At 39.2% G+C, this 17,670-nt stretch overlaps 1 protein-coding gene across 2 annotated transcripts in view; it reads right to left on the reverse strand.

Annotated features, from left to right (window-relative positions):
* PLA2G12B (phospholipase A2, group XIIB) overlaps positions 1-5,906 on the reverse strand; it is a 22,953-nt gene extending 17,047 nt beyond the window's left edge. For both annotated transcript variants that reach the window (XM_012663229.1, XM_012663228.1), the window contains exon 1: positions 5,520-5,906. In XM_012663229.1, the coding sequence (XP_012518683.1) occupies positions 5,520-5,730 (211 nt within the window). In that variant the 5' untranslated portion in view covers positions 5,731-5,906. The remainder of the gene's footprint in view (positions 1-5,519) is intronic.
* Positions 5,907-17,670: the final 11,764 nt, after the last annotated feature.

Genomic DNA, 17,670 nt, shown 5'->3' on the forward strand with positions numbered 1-17,670 from the left:
AAAAAATGTCTAAATTTGATAATGAAACATCTTCTTAATAGCTGTGTTCCTTGGGTTATTCTCTGCCCTTTTTGCCCTTGGTAACTCACACAAGACAAAACTCTGATGTTCCCGTTTGAAAGAGAATTGAATGGAATGTCTATCCAGCCTGTTGTGGTGAAGGCTTTTTGATTTTATTTAATGTTTTTTGTTAACTAAAGAAGTGCTGTTTTAGGCTGGGCATGGTGGCTCACACCTGTAATCCTGGCACTCTGGGAGGCCAACGTGGGAGGATCACTTGAGCTCAGGAGTTCGAGACCAGCCTCAGTAAGAGTGAGACCCTGTCACTACTAAAAAGAGAAAGAAATTAGCTGGGCAACTAAAAATATACAAAGATAAATTAGTCGGGCGTCGTGGCGCATGCCTATAGTCCCAGCTACACAGGAGGCTGAGGCACACAGATCACTTAAACCCAGGAGTTTGAGGTTGCTGTGAGCTGGACATGATGCCACAGCACTCTAGTTTGAGTGACAGAGTGAGACTCTGTCTCAAAAAAAAAAAAAAAAAATGCTGTTTAGAAATGAAACTTGAAGTGTAAGTTTTAAGAAAAAAGGTGATGGCTTAAGTCTGGGCAGAAACATAAATCGTTTAAAGATACCATATCCTCAAATTATAGTTTGAGTAGTTTACAGTTTGGTGTTTTAAGTCTGGGCATCAATAATGTGCCATGTCCACAGATCAGTTTTATGTCCTGGCCGGGGCTGTTTATAGGTGGGAGAAGCTGACAGCTTGATTCTGCAGTTCCAGAGCTGGCAAACGCCGGCCCGTGGCCCAGTGTGTCCTGCTGCCTGCCAGCTAGAGATGGTTGTCATGCTTGTAAATGGTTTGGGGGTGGAGGGGAGTCAAAACAAGGATAATAAGTGAAAATTATATGAAATTAAAATTTTAGTAACCATAAAAAGTTTTACTGGAACACAGCCACACGCATTGATTATGTATTAGCTATGGCTGCTTTCACAGAAAAAATAGCAGAATATTGTTATAATCTGGATGTGAGGATGTGTTTCTAACCAAGACAAACTGCAGAAGCCATAAAGGATGGGACTGACAGATTTCGTCTTATAAAACTCCAAACCTTCTGAATAAAGTGAAATACCGTAAAACACTTAGAAGCCAAACTGGAGGGAGATTGAGAAGAGTTAGCCATGAAACCCAAGAGTTCTACCTGCCGGCCATAGATTCTGCCTCCTGGGCCCACCCTTTTTTCTCTTTTGTCACGGAAAAGAGCAGTAAAAACTTCTGAGGCGTCATGTCCCAAGTCAACAGTTATGTTTTTGGGGGAGGGTGTGTCCATTCTCTGTACCCAGCTAGTTCGGCTAGAGGTGCACCCAGCTAGTTCGGCAAGGAGTCTGCATGCTTTATTTGGAATATATACCCTGTCTACTTCCAGAAATACTCAAATATAGCATCAATGCCACACTGATGCTATAACAAAACAGAACAGTGACAATTTTACTGAAGCAATGAACTCTGCTTCAGTCACTAAAACAGAGTAACTTACTGCATGAGGTAGGGTGGCCCACTTGTCCCGGGTTTGCCTGGGCTTGTCCTTGTTTTAGTGGTGAAAGCCCCATATCCCAGGAACCCCCACCTTCTCCCTCAGGCCCCAGCAAACTGGGAGGTTGGTCACCCTGGCATGAGAACAATCTATCTGCCTCTAAGCTGGTGGCTGTTTTCTTGTGGGGGGTTATGGATCCCCTCGAGCATCTAAGGAAAGCTATGAATTCTTTTTTTTTTTTTTTTTTTTTGAGACAGAGTCTCACTGTGTTGCCCGGGCTAGAGTGCCGTGGCGTCATCCTAGCTCACAGCAACCTCAAACATCTGGGCTCAAGTGATCCTCCTGCCTCAGCCTCCCGAGTAGCTGGGACTACAGGCATGCGCCACCATGCCCGGCTAATATTTTCTATGTATTTTTAGTTGTCCAATTAATTTCTTTCTAATTTTAGTAGAGACGGAGTCTCGCTCTTGCTCAGGCTGGTTTCGAACTCCTGAGCTCAAACAATCCGCCCGCCTCTGCCTCCCAGAGAGCTAGGATTACATGAATTCTTTCCCTGAAAAAATATACAAACTCATAGGTTCATAAAATTTTGCTCTAAGATTTCAGATAGCTAAAAGGTATCTTTAAAAAAAGATTGATATTTAAAGATACTTTAAGATACTCTTTTTCTTGGAACTAAACCCAAGAAGAAATTCATCACAAGGTCCTCTTAATAAAGTGTGACGGTGTGGACAGTATCTTCAATTCTTACACAAACTCCGCTCCAGAGATCCGCCTCCAGAGACCTTTGTAAGGCAGAGAACACTTAAATCATTGTCCCAGAAGCTGAGAGGCTGTTGTCCAGCCACTGGGATTTCTGGGATGTTTAAATTTTACATTGAAAGAGAACTGGGAGAATCTGAACGCAGTTAACCTGTTCACTAGACTGTCTTTCTCATAACATTTATAAAATCTGTTTGGTACCTACCATGCTCCATACATACCACTAATTCTTTACGTATGTTGTCTTTAATTCTCACAACAGCCTTGCAAGTAGGTTTTATTAACGTTATTTTCTTATATATGAGGGAACGAAGGTTAAGAGTGTTAGGTAACTTGCCAGAGGTCACCAGCAACGGGATTCTCCCCCCAGATTCAAACCCGTGATTTTTCCATTACCAGTGGTTCTCACAGTTGTGTTCAAGGACCACCTGTTAAAAGTGCAGCTCCAGGGTCCTACCACAGACCCACTGCATCAGAATCTCTGTGGGTGGGAAAGGCATTCTATATGTTAAAAAAGATTCTCAAGGGAATCTTGTTCGTTTGCATCAGTGCAGACTCCTTAATGCCAGCTGCCATTGACACACACTGAATATTTATATCCTATTTACAGCCCAATCCTTTGGCAAGTACAGATTTTGTGTGTTGACATGAGAACAAATTACTTTAGATACGGGGAGCATGGGAAGCAATGTTGACACACTGTTGTGGGCTACCAGCGTACACACCCCCTTTACCTTAGTAATCTAACCTGTGGGCTGCAGTTCTCTAAGAATGACACCAAAGAATAGTTCTCCTGTCCCTAGGCTGCACTCTGTAATCACCCGGGAGATGTTACAATACTGCTGTCTGGGGTCCAACCCACAGAAATTCTGATTTAATTGGTTTGGTTTCAGGAGTTTTTAAACCCCCCCAGGTGGTTCTGACATGTAGCCAAGTTAGAGAGCCACAGGGCTAAGTACCTATCAAATGTAAAATTGTTCCTGTAGACCAGCGGTCCCCAATCTTTTTGGCACCAGGGACCAGTTTCATGGAAGACAATTTTTCCAAGGACGGGGGGAGGGGAGGGGAGGCTGGGGTGTCATGGGGGTGGTGCAGAGCTCAGGCAGTGATGACCAGCCCAGCCCGTTTCCTAACAGGCTGAGGACTGGTAAGGGGCCGCAGCCTAGAGGTTTGCCGTGGGGGAGTGGGGAGCGTGGGGGCTGCAGTTGTAGCCTGTTGCTAAAATGTTCCTTCTGATAAAAGAATGAAATCTTTAAAGCAGCAGCATCAGGACCACCTGGGAACTCTTAGAAATGCAAACTCTCTGGCTCCACCCCAACCCACTAATCAGAAACAGTAGGGTGGGGCCCAGCAATCTGCTTAAACAAGCTCTACAGGGGCTTCCATGCACAGGTGAGTTTGAGAACCACCACTTTAAAGAGAGATGTGAGGCAAAGCAAACTGAAAAAGAACAGAGTCATGGTTTGTTATTAGGTGTTATCTGTTCAAAAGATTGCTTGATTCACAATCAATCTGAGAAGATATTTTGGCCTGTTTGGGCACAGCCTCCGGGTTCTTGGCTCCATGGGGTTCCAAAGGTAAGGGGGCTTAACCCCCTGTCTTCCTAAGTGTTTTTCAGGCCCCTCCTTGAACGGGTTGTTTTGCACAAAGGGAGAGGCGTTATTTGCCTTCCTGTCACCTCTCTGTTGACTATTCCTGGTCCACCAGTGGCTGCTGACATCGACCCTGCCCAGTCAGAGGCTCTACAGCTAAAATTTGCTACAACCTTGAAATGCTGTTTTGCTGCAGAAGAAAGAAGAGGGTTTGGTCCTTGACTTCCTAAAACATTCCTGCTGTTATTCATTTGCTAAACCACAGACATTAGTCTCGTGTTGCCTCTAGGAAGAACACCTGTGTTGATTCCAATGCCTGAAGTGAGTTAACCCCTTTCCTGCTCCATCGATGCAAACTAAGTGAACATAATCCAGTGACAAGGCCTCTGTATTTGTCAACCCACCTCGGACAAATACATGGCTTTGGGGTTCGGGTGGCTCCTAACAGACCAGGCTTTTTTCCCTACAATGTTCACAGAGAAGATGCAGTGTCCTTGGTTTTTTTTAACCACATCTGTATGTGGTTAAAACTTCTGTGCTGCAAAACACTTGGTTCTGGAGCAATGATTAACCATTATCTCCTGGTTACTTTTAGCGCATAAGGAAGTGATTTCCCTGCTCAAAGATAAAAAGGGAGAGAGAGACTTACGGGTGAGTCTGCACGTAGCTTTTTTTGTGTCTCTCTTGAAAGCTGAGTTTTTATCTCTTGAGTGTTTGGAGATGTTTCTTAAGTGTGTTTTCCTGCTAGGCTAAACGGACTCGTCATTTTCACTTCTAATCCTATGGTGGGACTTTTGATAAACCATAGAGCTAATGCTACATGAGATGGCGTATGCTTTGGAAAACATTTTCATCCGCTTTTGAAATTACACCGCGCCACCCAGCCTCGAGGTCCAAGGCTCTGCGCGCCGCTCCCATCGTGTTAACTTCGAGCGCTCAGTGCAGGAAGAACTGGCACCAGGGACTCGACTTTGGCAGTCAGGTGTGTAGCATTGCTCCTGTGTCCCCTCTTTACTTTCGGGCAAGGTAGGGGTCGGTGCTCCCACCTGCTCACAATCCTACATCTGTTCCTCCGAACAGCTGGCCTGCCATTGCCGCTTGAGGCAGCCGCGCCGGGACAGTCCCTTGGGAGAATCAGGCACACTGATGCCAATCAGAGACTGACACTTCTGGAGCGAAGGTGTGGACTGCACCAGGGGGAAAGGAGAATTTGTTTCCAAGCTGAGCACAGAGCCACTGAGGACGCCGTTTCACCCTAGGAACGCCTCATCCCAGGCTGCCTGTCCTTAAGTACCTGCCTCGACAAACTCATTAAAATGGCCCCAGGGATGGTTTCCCAGATACGGTACAGGACGCTCAGTGAAATTTGAGTGTAAGATAAACAATGACCGATTTGTCAGGATAAGTATCCAAATATTTCCTTGGACATACTTAGACCAATGACCCAATTGTTGTTTATTTGGATTTGGAATTTTACTAGGCATTCTGCATTTTTATTTGCTAACTCTTAGCAACCCTACCTAAGTGGTGGACAACAGGAAAAGTGCACGACACAGACTGTGACCCTGCTGGGGCTGCACACAGGTCCCCCAGAGGCAGTTTTTATAGGAAGAGAAGCGCACACTCACCGTATCGGCACCTGTACTGGCAGACTCCGTTCTTCCCTCCCAGAAGCTCCAGAAAAGAGTCAAAGTAGCCGTTGATGGATTCAAACCTGTCCCGGATGTGCCGAAGGCCCCAGTCGGAATAGGACTCCTCAGCCTCGGGGCTGGCGCCACTCTGAGCCAGGCCACTGCCCAGGCTGAGCCACAAAATCAAGAAGCCAGGCGCCAGCTTCATCCCGCGGCCAGGTAGGGAGAGTTCTCTCCTAAACCCCAGCCAGTTCCCAGGAAGTCCAGGTAAAAACACCCCCCAGACCAGATGTCAGGCAGGACTGGGAAAGGGATTATCTGGAACATTCAATCTGTGTTCCCTAGAGGTGGACTTTAAACATAGCTATGGAGGTGGGGATGAGGTCAGGGCGGTTAGAAAGAGGGCAAAGTTTAGGCAGTGGGAGGGCCTGTCTCAGGGATGGCCATGGAGAGGGAGCACTTCAGAGTGGATTCCACGATCCTGGAGGAAGGAAATGTTGGCCAACTTCTAGGACGCGGGCAGCAGTCGGGATTCTGCCAGTCACCAGCTTGTTAACCTATTGATCAGTTACAAGTGTGGCTCTGCAGGGCCAGCGTCTTGACACATGAGCTTGTGCCAAGGTCCTAGCCACACCCTTCAGCCAGTCACCTACGCACAGTCTCTAGGGAGAGTCAGGAGGATGTGTAAAAGGCTCAGGAAATGATGAGGACTGACGGTGTCGCTCTTACAGGATACTGTCAGAGCATGATCTGAGCTGTGGTAAGTAGGAGTTCAAATCTCAGACCCCGGCTTCTGCTTTGTCCCTGCTTGGCTCCCAGACTCATAAAGGCTGTAATCTGGCAGGGCTCCTGCATGCAGCCATCTGGGTGCCGGGGCATTTCTGCTGCTATTTACAGCAGTGTCTTTGTTTACACTCAGCAGGGCTGGATCAGAAGGTAAGACCTGCAGATGGTCCAAGGACGGCTCTGGGGCACTCAGCTCTTCTCGTGTTGTTTTTCCTTTGAGGGGGTTTATCAAACAGCCTCTTTGAGATTTTAGGCTTTTAAGATTGTTGGTTGGAGTCTAGTGTTTGGAATCACTTTTAGTTTATACTTTGCTTTCAGTCATGTGAAGAAATACCGTCTATAAAATCAATAGTCTAGAAAAATGATACCTTTATGGACCAAATGAATCATTTAAGCTTCTTTTTCAAATGGCTGGAAAGCCTTATGGAAAATAATGAATTAGATGAATTAAATTTCTTCATTTCAGGTAAGAAATATATTTGGCTAACAACTCAGACTCCGGGAATGGTAGTGGTTAAAAATTATTCTTATTAGCCTGGGCAACATAGTGAGACCTTGTCTCTAAAAAAAAATTAAATAAAATAAATTAGCTAGGGGTAGTAGCTCACACCCGTAGTCCCAGCTACTTGGGAGGCTGAGGTAGAAGACTAACTTGAGGCCAGGAGTTTGAAATCAGCCTGGGCAACATAGCGAGACCCTGATTCTTAAAATAATTATTCATATTAACAACAATGCCACCCAATATTTTAAAGCACCTATACTTTTTCAAATCATTTTCATACAGACACACACAAATATTCACATCAATTCTATGAAGCAGGGCAAATATCATTCCCATTTGAGAGGTGGAAAAACTGAGACAGAGGTTAAATGACTTGGTTCAAAGCTGGACAGGCTATCCATGGCAAAGCTGGGACCAGGGCCAGCTACACAGTTTGTGAGGCCCAATCAGAACAAAAATGCAGAGCTCCTTTTCAATAAGCAGGGGAAAAATGCCATTACGATAATATAAAGCTTTTAAAAAATGTTTTATTGTTTGTAAAAGATAATAGAGGTAACAGTGATACATGAATATCAATATAAACAAATTTTTAAAAACATTTTTGGTGTCATAATTGTCTATAATACAATACATAGTACTTTATAAATATATGATGTTTTGCTTGATCATAAGATCTTTCTGACTGCTTTTCTGAAAATTCAATTACTAGGTTAACACTTTTAACAACTTCATTTTAAATCAATATAGTTGTAAATGATGTCAGCTGCTCTTGGCAAGTACAAGTAATATTTGATTTTTAATTTTGAGAAGGCTCTTTTTACTGATGCCACTGTTACTACAGCTATTAATAGTATTTTTACACATTTCTTGGTACCTTAAAATTTTTTGTTGTAGTACATAACATAATTTTACCATTTTAACCATTTTTAAGTGTACGATGCCGTGGCATTAAGTACAAACATTGTTGTGAAACCGTCACCGCTGCTCAGCTCCAGAACTTTTCATCCTCCCAAACTAAAACTCTATACTCGTTAAACAATAATTGCCACTCTCCTCTTCCTCTGGCCCTTGGTGACCACTCTTCTGCCTTCTGTTATGAATTTGCCTAGTCTAGGTACCTCATATAAATGGAATAATACAGTATGTGTCGTTTTGGGTCTATTTTACTTAGCATAATGTTTTCAAGTTTATTTATGTTGCATGTGTCCTTCATTATTGTAAATAATGCTGCTATGAATATTGGTTTACAAATAGCTGTTCAAGTCCCTGCTTTCAATTCTTTTTTTTTTTTTTTTTTTTTAATTCTGGTCATCATGACCTGCTTTCAGTTCTTTGGGGCATATACCTAGAGTTGGATTTGCTAGATCATACTTTTTGAAGAACCATCGTACTGTTTTCCACAATGGCTGTACCATATTACATTCCTACCAGCAATGTAAAGAAGCTTCAATTTCTCCATATCTTTGCCAGCATTTGTTATTTTTCATTTTTTTTTAACAATGGCCATCCTAATGGGTTTGAGGTAATACCTAGTTTTGACTTACATTTCCCTAATGATTAGTGATGTCGAGCACCTTTTCATGTGTTTATTGGCCATTTACATGTCTTCTTTGGGGAAATATCTGTTTAAGTCCTTTGCCATTTTTTAATTGGGTGGTTTTTTGTTGTTGAGTTTCAGAAGTTCTTCGTATATTCTGAATATTACTCTCTTATCAGATAGATGATTTGCAAATATTTTCCCTCATTCTGTAGGTTGTCTTTTCACTCTCTTAACAGTGTCCTTTGATATACAAATATTTTAAATTTGGATGAAGTTGAATTTATCTATTTTTTTCTTTTGTTGCCTGTGATTTTGTTGTCATAGCCAAGAAAGCATTGCCAAATCCAGCTCAAAGGATTTTACCAAAGGTCGTGAAGATCCTGATTCTGTATTCTCTAAGGGTTTTATTGTTTTAGCTCTTATGTCTTCAATCCATTTTTTTTGTAAAAAAAAAAAAAAAAAAATAACAGTTTCATTTAAGTCGCTAAGATTAAGGTCTGAGTATTTTTCTTCGGAATTACAGATCTTCTGGGTTGGCAGGAATATGAAAGCTCATCCTGCCCAGCAGCCCTTCTGATGTGGATCCCCCTAAGTCGATCAGCCTTCTGGGTTGATTCAGAGTCAGCCATCACATTTTTAATGTGTAAGGATGGAGTGATCATTTTTTAGTTTGAGAATTTAAATGTGCTTTCTCTTTACGTAAGGAAAATTTGGCCTATTTTGACTTCCAGTATTTTTCTCAAAATTTTAAAGAATAAAACAAAGGGATTCCTGAATATAACATCCTCCTTTCTTTTCTGACTTGTTTCTACCTGGATTCTGAGGTTTGGCTTCTGCGGTTGTTGACATGACATCATTCTTTTTTTTTTCGTGAATAAAGATGCTGTAGGTTTTTGAAATGAGAAATAGAAGATCATTGTTGGAGCAGATGAAGAAAAGTTGAGTCACTTATTTACAAAATGCTTTTCTCTCTGTGAAAACCAGCATTGGCTACCTAAATTAATAGCTTAGTTTAGAAATCAGCCTTTTCATACCATGGGTATTCAAATTCAACAACTTGGATAGAAATATAGTGAAGAGAACAGAGTATTCTGAATGTCAATTCCAAGAATTCTAACTATACTTTCCATCCATTTTCATCAAACCCTTGGATTCCAAATGTCTTTATCCTTTCACAGTTTTTTTCTCCCTCTTTTATTTCCATATTGAAATGTTTGGAAACCCTTACTTTATGAAAAAAGATTAAAAATAATGAAACTGTTTCATCAACAGTGTATATGCTAATGAACATTGACCTTCCAAGTTAGTCAACTTGGGAACTTAGACAATGATCCCAGTCTTGTCCTTGCTAAAAATAGCTCAAAAAATTGTTTGAGAACTAGTTTACCAGCCACATGTGCTATTCCGTTGATCATGGGTCTAAATCTGCTGTTGTTGACCTTGTTTCACATTAGGATCGCTTAGCTTTAAAAATATGATGTCCAGGCCTCCCCCCTAGAAATTCTAATTAATTGGTACGGGCTTTGATTGATTTTGAGTTAATTTTTGCATGTGGTATAAGGAAAGGGATCAAGTTCACCCTTTTGCATGTGGACATCCAGTTTTCCCAGTACTATTTTTGGAAAGGATGGTCCTTTTTTAACATTGAACCGTCTTGGCACCCTTGTCAAAATCATTGATCATATATGGATGGGCTCTTTATTGTATTCCATGGGTCTATTGTATTCCATTGTGTCTGTAAGCCAGTACCATACTGCTTTGATTACTTTAGCTTTGTAGTAAGTTTTGAAATCAGGAAGTGTGAGTCTTCCAACTTTGTTCTTTTTCAAAACTGTTTTGCCTATTTGGGGCCCCTTAATATTCCACATGAATTTTGAGATGTGTTTTTCTATTTCTGCAACAACAAAAGGTCATTGGGATTTTAATAGGAATTCTATAGAATCTGTAGATCTCTTTGGGTAATATTCTCATCTCAACAGTATTAAGTCTTTTGATCCATGAACACAGAATGTCTTTCCCTTTATTTATGTTTTCTTTGATTTCTTTCAGCAATGCTTTGAATTTTCAGTGTACAAGTCTTTTACTTCCTTAAATAAACTTATTCTAAGTATTTTATTCTTTTTGATGCTATTAAAAATGGAATTTCTATTAATTTCCTTTTTGATTGTCGATTGTCAGTATATAAAAATGCAACTTTTTTGTGTGTTTTTGTATCCTGCAATATTGCTGAATTCACTAATAGGTTCTAACAGGTGTATGTGTTTGTGTGTGTGTAATCTTAAGGGTTTTCTACATAGAAGATCATGTCATCTGTGAACAGAGATAATTTTACTTCTTCCTTTCCAATTTGGATGCATTTTATTGCTTTGTCTTACCCTAATTGCTGTAGCTATAACTTCAAATACTATGGTGAATAGAAGTGATATAAGCTGGCATTCTTGACTTGTTCCTGATCTTGGAGAAAAAGTTTTTAGTCTTTCACCACTGAGTATGATGGTAGCTGTGGGTTTTTCATACATGGCCTCTATCACTATGAGATTTCCTTCTATTCCTAGTGTGTTGAGTGTTTTTATTATGAAAATGTGTTGGCATCTGTCAAATGCATTTTCTGTATCAACTGAAATGATTATGTGGGTTTTTTTCCTTCATGCTATTAATGTGGTACATTACATTGTTTCATTTTTCATATATTGAGCCATCCTTGCATTCCAGAAATAAATCTCACTTGGTTATAATGTATAATCCTTTGAAATTTGCTACTGACTTTGATTTGCTAGTATTTTTTTAAGAGACAGAGTCTTGCTACATTACCCAGGCCAGAGCGTAGTGGCTACTCACAGATCTGATCATAGTGTACTACAGTATTAAACTCCTGGGCTCAAGCAATACCCCTGCCTCAGCCTCCCAAGTAGCTGGGACTACAGGTGTGCATCACCACACTAGACTAATAAAAAACATTTTTTTTTATAGAGGCAGGGCCTTGCAATGTTGCCCAGGCTGGTCTCAAACTCCTGGCCTCAAGTGATTCTCTCACCTTGGCCTCCCAAAGTGCTGGGATTATAATCATGAGCCTCTTGTATTACTTTTTAATTGACAAATAATTATATATATTCATGGGGTACATAGTGATGTTTCAATACATATAATGTATAGTGATCAGATCAGGGTAATTAGCATATCCATTATCTCAAACATTTATTATTTCTTTGTGCTGGGATCATTCAAAATCTTCCTTCTACCTATTTGAAACTATATGTTATTGTTAACTGTAGTCATCCTACAGTGCCATAGAACACTAGAACTTATTCCACCATCTAGCTATAATTTTGTATGTTTTAGAAAATCTCTCCCTATCCCTTCCTTCCCCCTACTCTTCCTGTTCTCCATATCCTCTGTTCTACTTTTAACTTTTATGAGATCAACTTTTTTCAGCTTCCACATATGGAGTGAGAATAGTGGTGTTTAACTTTCTGTTCCTGGCTTATTTCACTTAAGAAATGTTCTCCCAATTCCATCCATATTGCTGCAAATGACAGGATTCATTCTTTTTTATGGCTGAATAGTATTCTATTGTGTATATATACCATATTTTATTTATCCATTTATCTTTTGTTGGACACCTAGACTGATTCCATATCTTGGTTATTGTGAATAGTGCTGCAATAAACATGGCATGCAGATGGCTCTTCAATATACTGATTCCCTTTTCCTTGAATAAATGCCCAGTAGTAGGAGTGCTGGATCACAGAATAAATAATTCTAATTTTAGTTTTTTGAGGAACCTCCCTACTATTTATAATGGCTGTACTTGTTTACATTCTCACCAACAATGTATAAGAGTTCCCTTTTCTCTGTATCCTCATCATCATTTGTTATTTTTTGTCTTTTTGATAATAGTCATCCTAACTGGGGTGACATGATATCTCATTATTGTTTTGACTTGCATTTCCCTATGATTAGTGATGTTGATCATTTTTTCATATATTTGTTGGACATTTGTATGTTGTCTTTTCAGAAATATCTGTTCAGATCATTTTCCCATTTTCTAAATTGGATTGTTTTTTGCTGTTGAGATGTTTGAGTTCTTTGTATATTCCATATATTTATACCCTATCAAATGAATAGTAGTTTGCAAATATTTTCTCCCATTCCATAGGTTGTCTTTTTACTCTGTTAATTATTACCTTGGCTGTGCAGAAGTTTTGCAGTTTGATATAATTCCATTTGTTTATTTTTGCATTTGTTGCTTGTGCTTTTGAGATTCATAAAAATCTTTTCCCAGAACAACATCCTGAAGCATTTCCCTTATGTTTTCCTTCTAGTAGTTTTATTGTTTTGGGTCTTAAATTTAGATTCTTTGATACACTTTGAGTTCATTTTTTTGTATAGAGGGAGGAGGTAGGAGTCTAGTTACATTTGTCTACATATGAATATCCAGTTTCCCCAGCACTATTTATTGATGAGAGTGTCCTTTCCCCAATGAGTAGTCTCAGCACCTTTATCAAAAATCAGTTGGCTATAAACATGTGAATTATTTTCTGGGTTCTCTGTTCTGTTCCATTGGTCTATATATGTGTCTGTTTTTATGCCAGTGCCATGTTGTTTGAGTTACTACAGCTTTGTAGTATATTTTGAAGTCAAGTAGTGTGATGCTTTGAGCTTTGCTCCTTTTGCTCAGGATTGCTTTGTCTCTTCAAGGTTTTTTGTGGCTTCATACAAATTTTAGGACTTTCTTTTCTATATCTGTGAAGAATATCATTGATATTTTGATAGGGATTGTATTGAATCTGTAGATTGCCTTGGGTAGTATTGTTATTTTAATAATAATTCTTCCCATCCATGAGTGTGAGATGTCTTTCCATTTGTTTGTATCTGCTTCAATTTCTTTCATCAGTATTCTGTAGTTTTCCTTACAGAGGTCTTTCATTTCCTTGGTTAAATTTATTCCTAGGTTTTTTTTTTTTTTTTTTGAGACAAAGTCTCACTCTGTTGCCCGGGCTAGAGTGCCATGGTGTCAGCCTAGCTCACAGCAACCTCAAACTCCTGGGCTCAAGCGATCCTCCTGCCTCAGCCTCCCGAGTAGCTGGGACTACAGGCATGCGCCACTGTGCCCGGCTAATTTCTCTATATATTTTTAGTTGTCTGATTAATTTCTTTTTATTTTTAGTAGAGATGGGGTCTCGCTCTTGCTCATGCTGGTCTTGAACTCCTGAGCTCAAACGATCCGCCCGCCTCGGTCTCCCAGAGTGCTAGGATTACAGGTGTGAGCCACCGCACCTGGCCTATTCCTAGGTATTTTTTTGGTAATGACTTCACTGAATTCATTTATCTATTCTAAGAGGATTTTTTGGTAGAGTTTTTAGGGTTTTCTGTATATAAGATCATGTTGTCTGGAAATAGGGACAATTTGACTTCCTTTCCAACTTGAATGCCCTTTATTTCCTTCTCTTGCCTAATTGCTTTGGCTATGTTGAATAAGAGTGATGACAGTGGGCATCCTTGTCTTGTTCCAGTTCCCATTCAGCAAGATGTTATCTGTCGGTTTGTCACGTATGGCCTTTATTATGTTCAGGTACTTTCCTTCTATACCCAATTTCTTGAGAGTTTTTATCATAAAGGGATATTGAATTTTATCAAATGCCTTTTCTCCATGTATTGAGACAATCAAATGGCTTTTTTCATTTTTATTGATGCTATGTATGATGTTTATTGATTTGTATATGTTGAATAATCCTTGCATTCCTAGGATAAAGCCAACTTAATTACAGTGTATCATCTCTTTTAGGTGTTGTTGGATTTGGTTTGCTATTATTTTCTTGAAGATTTTTGCATCTATGTTCATCAGAGATATTAGCCTATAATTTTCTTTTTTTGTTGTGTCCCCAGCTGTTTTTCATATGAGGGTTATGCTGGCCTCATTGATTGAGTTAGGAAAAATTCCCTCTGCTTCAATTTTTTGAAATAGTTTGAGAAGAATTGGTATTAATTCTTCTTTAAAGGTTTGATAGAATTTAGTAGTGAAGCCATCCAGTCCTGGACTTTTCTTTGATGGGAGACTTTTTATTACTGATTCAATCTCATTACTTGTTATTGGTCTGTTCAGGTTTTAAATGTCATCTTGGTTCAATCTTGGCATAATGTATGTGCCCAGGAATTTATCAATTTCGTCTGTTTTTTAATTTATTGGGGTATTTTTTTTTACAGTAGTCTCTAATGATCCTTTGTATTTTTGTGATGTCTGTGCTATCTCCTTTTTTGTTTCTGATTTTATTTATTTGAGTCTTCTCTTTTTTTCTTAGTCTAACTAATCTTTTTTTGATTTCTTTTATCTTTTCAAAAACCAACTTTTTGTTTTGTTGATCTTTTGAACTTTTTTTAATCTCAATTTCATTTATTTCTGCTCTGATCTTTATTCTTTCTTTCCTTCTACTAATTTTGGGATGGTTTGTTCTTTACTAGTTCTTGGAAGTACATTGTTGGGTCATTTATTTGGAGTCTATTTTTTTGATATAGGTGTTTATTGCTATAAATTTCCCTCTTAGTACTGCTTTTGGTATTCCAAATATTCTGGTATGTAGTGTTTCCATTTTTGTTTGCTTCAAGAAATTTTAAAATTTCATAATTTCTTCCTTCACTCATTGGTCATTCAGGAGCATGTTGTTTAATTTCTATGTTTTTATATAATTTCAAGTCTTTCTCTTGTTATTGATGTCTAGTTTTATTCCATTGTGATTAGATAAGATACTTGATGTGATTTTAATTTTTTAAAAATATTTTGAGTCTTATTTTACATCCTAACATCCGGTCAATTCTGGAAAATGTTCTATGTGCTGATGAAAATAATGTGTATTCTGAAGCTGTTGGGTGAATTGTTCTATAAATGCCTGTTAGGTCCACTTGGTCTCTGGTGCAGTTTAATCTGATATTTCTTTCTTTTTTTTTTAATCTGATATTTCTTTGTTGACTTTCTGTCTAGATGATCTGTCCAATGCTGAAAGTAAGGAGTTGAAGTCCCCATCTATTATTGTATTGGAGTCTATCTCTCTCTTTAGATCTAATAACATTTGCTTTATATATTTGAGTGCTCTGATGTTGGGTACACATATATTTATAATTGTTGTATTCCCCTGCTTAATCAATCACTTTATTATATATGTCCTCTTTGTCTTTTTTTTTTTTCACAGCTTTTGACTTGCAGTGTGTTTTATCTGATATAAGTATAGCTATTCCTGCTTGCTTTTGGTTTCTATCTTCATGGAATATCTTTTTCCATTCCTTTACTTTCAGTCTCTATGTGTCTTTACATGTGAAGTGAGTTTCTTATAGGCAACATATAGTTAATTGGGCCTTTTTTAAAATCCATTCAGCCAGTCTATATCTTTTAAATGGGGAATTTAATCCATTTACATTCCAGCTTATTAATTGATAGGTAAGAACTTACTCCTGTCATTTTATTGTTTTCTGGTTGTTTTTTTAATCCTTTGTTACTTCCTCTCTTGTTGTTTTTTGCAGGTGTGTCTATTTCTGTAGTGACAAGGTTTGATTCCTCTCTCTTATTCCATTGCGTATCTGCTCTACCAGTGAGTTTTATAGTTCTACATGTTTTCATGATGGTGGGTATCATTTCATTTCCAAATGCAAGACTCCCTTGAGTACTATTTGTAGAGCCTATCTAGTGGTGATGAATTCCGTTAGTTTTTGCTTGTCTGTGAAAGACTTTATTTTTCCTTTGTTTCTGAAGGATAGCTTTACTGAATATGATATTCTTGGTCAGCAGTTTGTTTTTTTTTTCCTTCTCTCAGTACTTTGACTATATCATTCCATTCTCTCCTGGTCTGTAAGGTTTCTGCTGAGAAATCTACTGTTAGTCTAATGGGGATTCCCTTATATATGAATTGACACTTTTGCTACTTTTAGAATTCTTTCTTTGTCCTTAACTTTTGACAATTTGACTATACGGTGACTCAGAGAGAACCTGTTTAGGTTTAATCTATTTGGGGTTTTTTGAGCTTCCTGGACCTGGATATCCATCTTGCTCCCGAGAGCTGGGACGTTTTCTAGTATTATTTTATTAAATATGTTTCCTCACCTTTTTCCTTCTTCTTCTGGAATGCCCATTTTTTTCTATATGTATACATATTTTTTTTCACTTAATGCTGTCCAATAAATCCTGTAGGCTTTCTTCATTGTTTTTTATTCCTTATCCTTTTTTTTTCTTTTTTTTGGCCTGTCTGGGTTATTTCAAAAGACCTGTCTTCAATTTCAAGAGTTCTTTCTTCTGCTTGGTCTAGTCTGTTCTTGAAGCTCTCAATTGCATTTTTTTTACTTCATTCATTGAATTATTCAGCTCTAGGGTTTTTATTTGCTTATTTTTTATTCTGTCTATGTCTTTATTGAATTTCTCATTCAAATTATAAATTGTTTTCCTGATTTTGTTCAATTGTCTATCTGTATTCTCTCGTATCTCATTGAGTTTCCTTAAGATTATTATTTTGAATTTTGGGGGGGAATATTTCAATATTTTCTTTTTATTGGGGTCTGATACTAGAGAATCAGTGGGGTGTTTTTTGTTTTTGGTTTTTTGAGACATCGTGTTTCCTTGCTTCTTCATGGTTGATGTGTCCCTATGTTGATTTCTGTACATCTGGTGGAGAAGTCACCTCTTCCAATTTTATGGAGTAGGTTTCATAGGGAAAGACTTATTCATAAGAATGCATCTTGGGGGTAATTAGTTTGGTGGGGTGTACTGGCCTTGCTACTAGGTCTCCATTTAGTTTCTTCAGCTGTAATCTACACTAGTAGCATTTCCAAGTTTCTCAGTGGCCAGGACCAAGACAGTTTTTGGTAATGGTGGTGTGGCTTTGCTGGGGATAGGCTCACTGGGCTGTTTCTCAGGTTGGGAGCAAATGCATACACGCAGTAGGTGAGCCAACTTAGTGTCTGACTTGCTAGGGTTGAGGCCATGGGGCTTTTACTGTGGCCAGGAGCATGGACACACAGCTGCTTGGCCAGCCTGGGAGCATGCCTGCCAGGGATGTCCATAAGGCTGCTTTTCAGGCCTTCAATGTGGGTGCAAGGATGCTCGGCTACCTGAGGGGGTGTGTCTGTTGGGGGTCCCACAAGGCTTTTCCCCAAGTCTAGGACATAGCTACATGAATGCTTGGCTGTCCTGGGGGTGTGACTGCTGGGGGCAGGTACAGAGCTATTTCTCAGGCCTGTGACACAGTTATACAGCTACTTAGCCAGCCTGGGGGCATTGCTGTTGGGGGTGGCCCAGAGGGCTGTTTTGTAGGCCTGGGATACAGACACGGGGCTACTCA

Source organism: Propithecus coquereli, unplaced genomic scaffold (genome assembly GCF_000956105.1).
Source record: "Propithecus coquereli isolate 6110/MARCELLA unplaced genomic scaffold, Pcoq_1.0 Scaffold80, whole genome shotgun sequence".
In the NCBI taxonomy this organism is placed as follows: domain Eukaryota; kingdom Metazoa; phylum Chordata; class Mammalia; order Primates; family Indriidae; genus Propithecus; species Propithecus coquereli.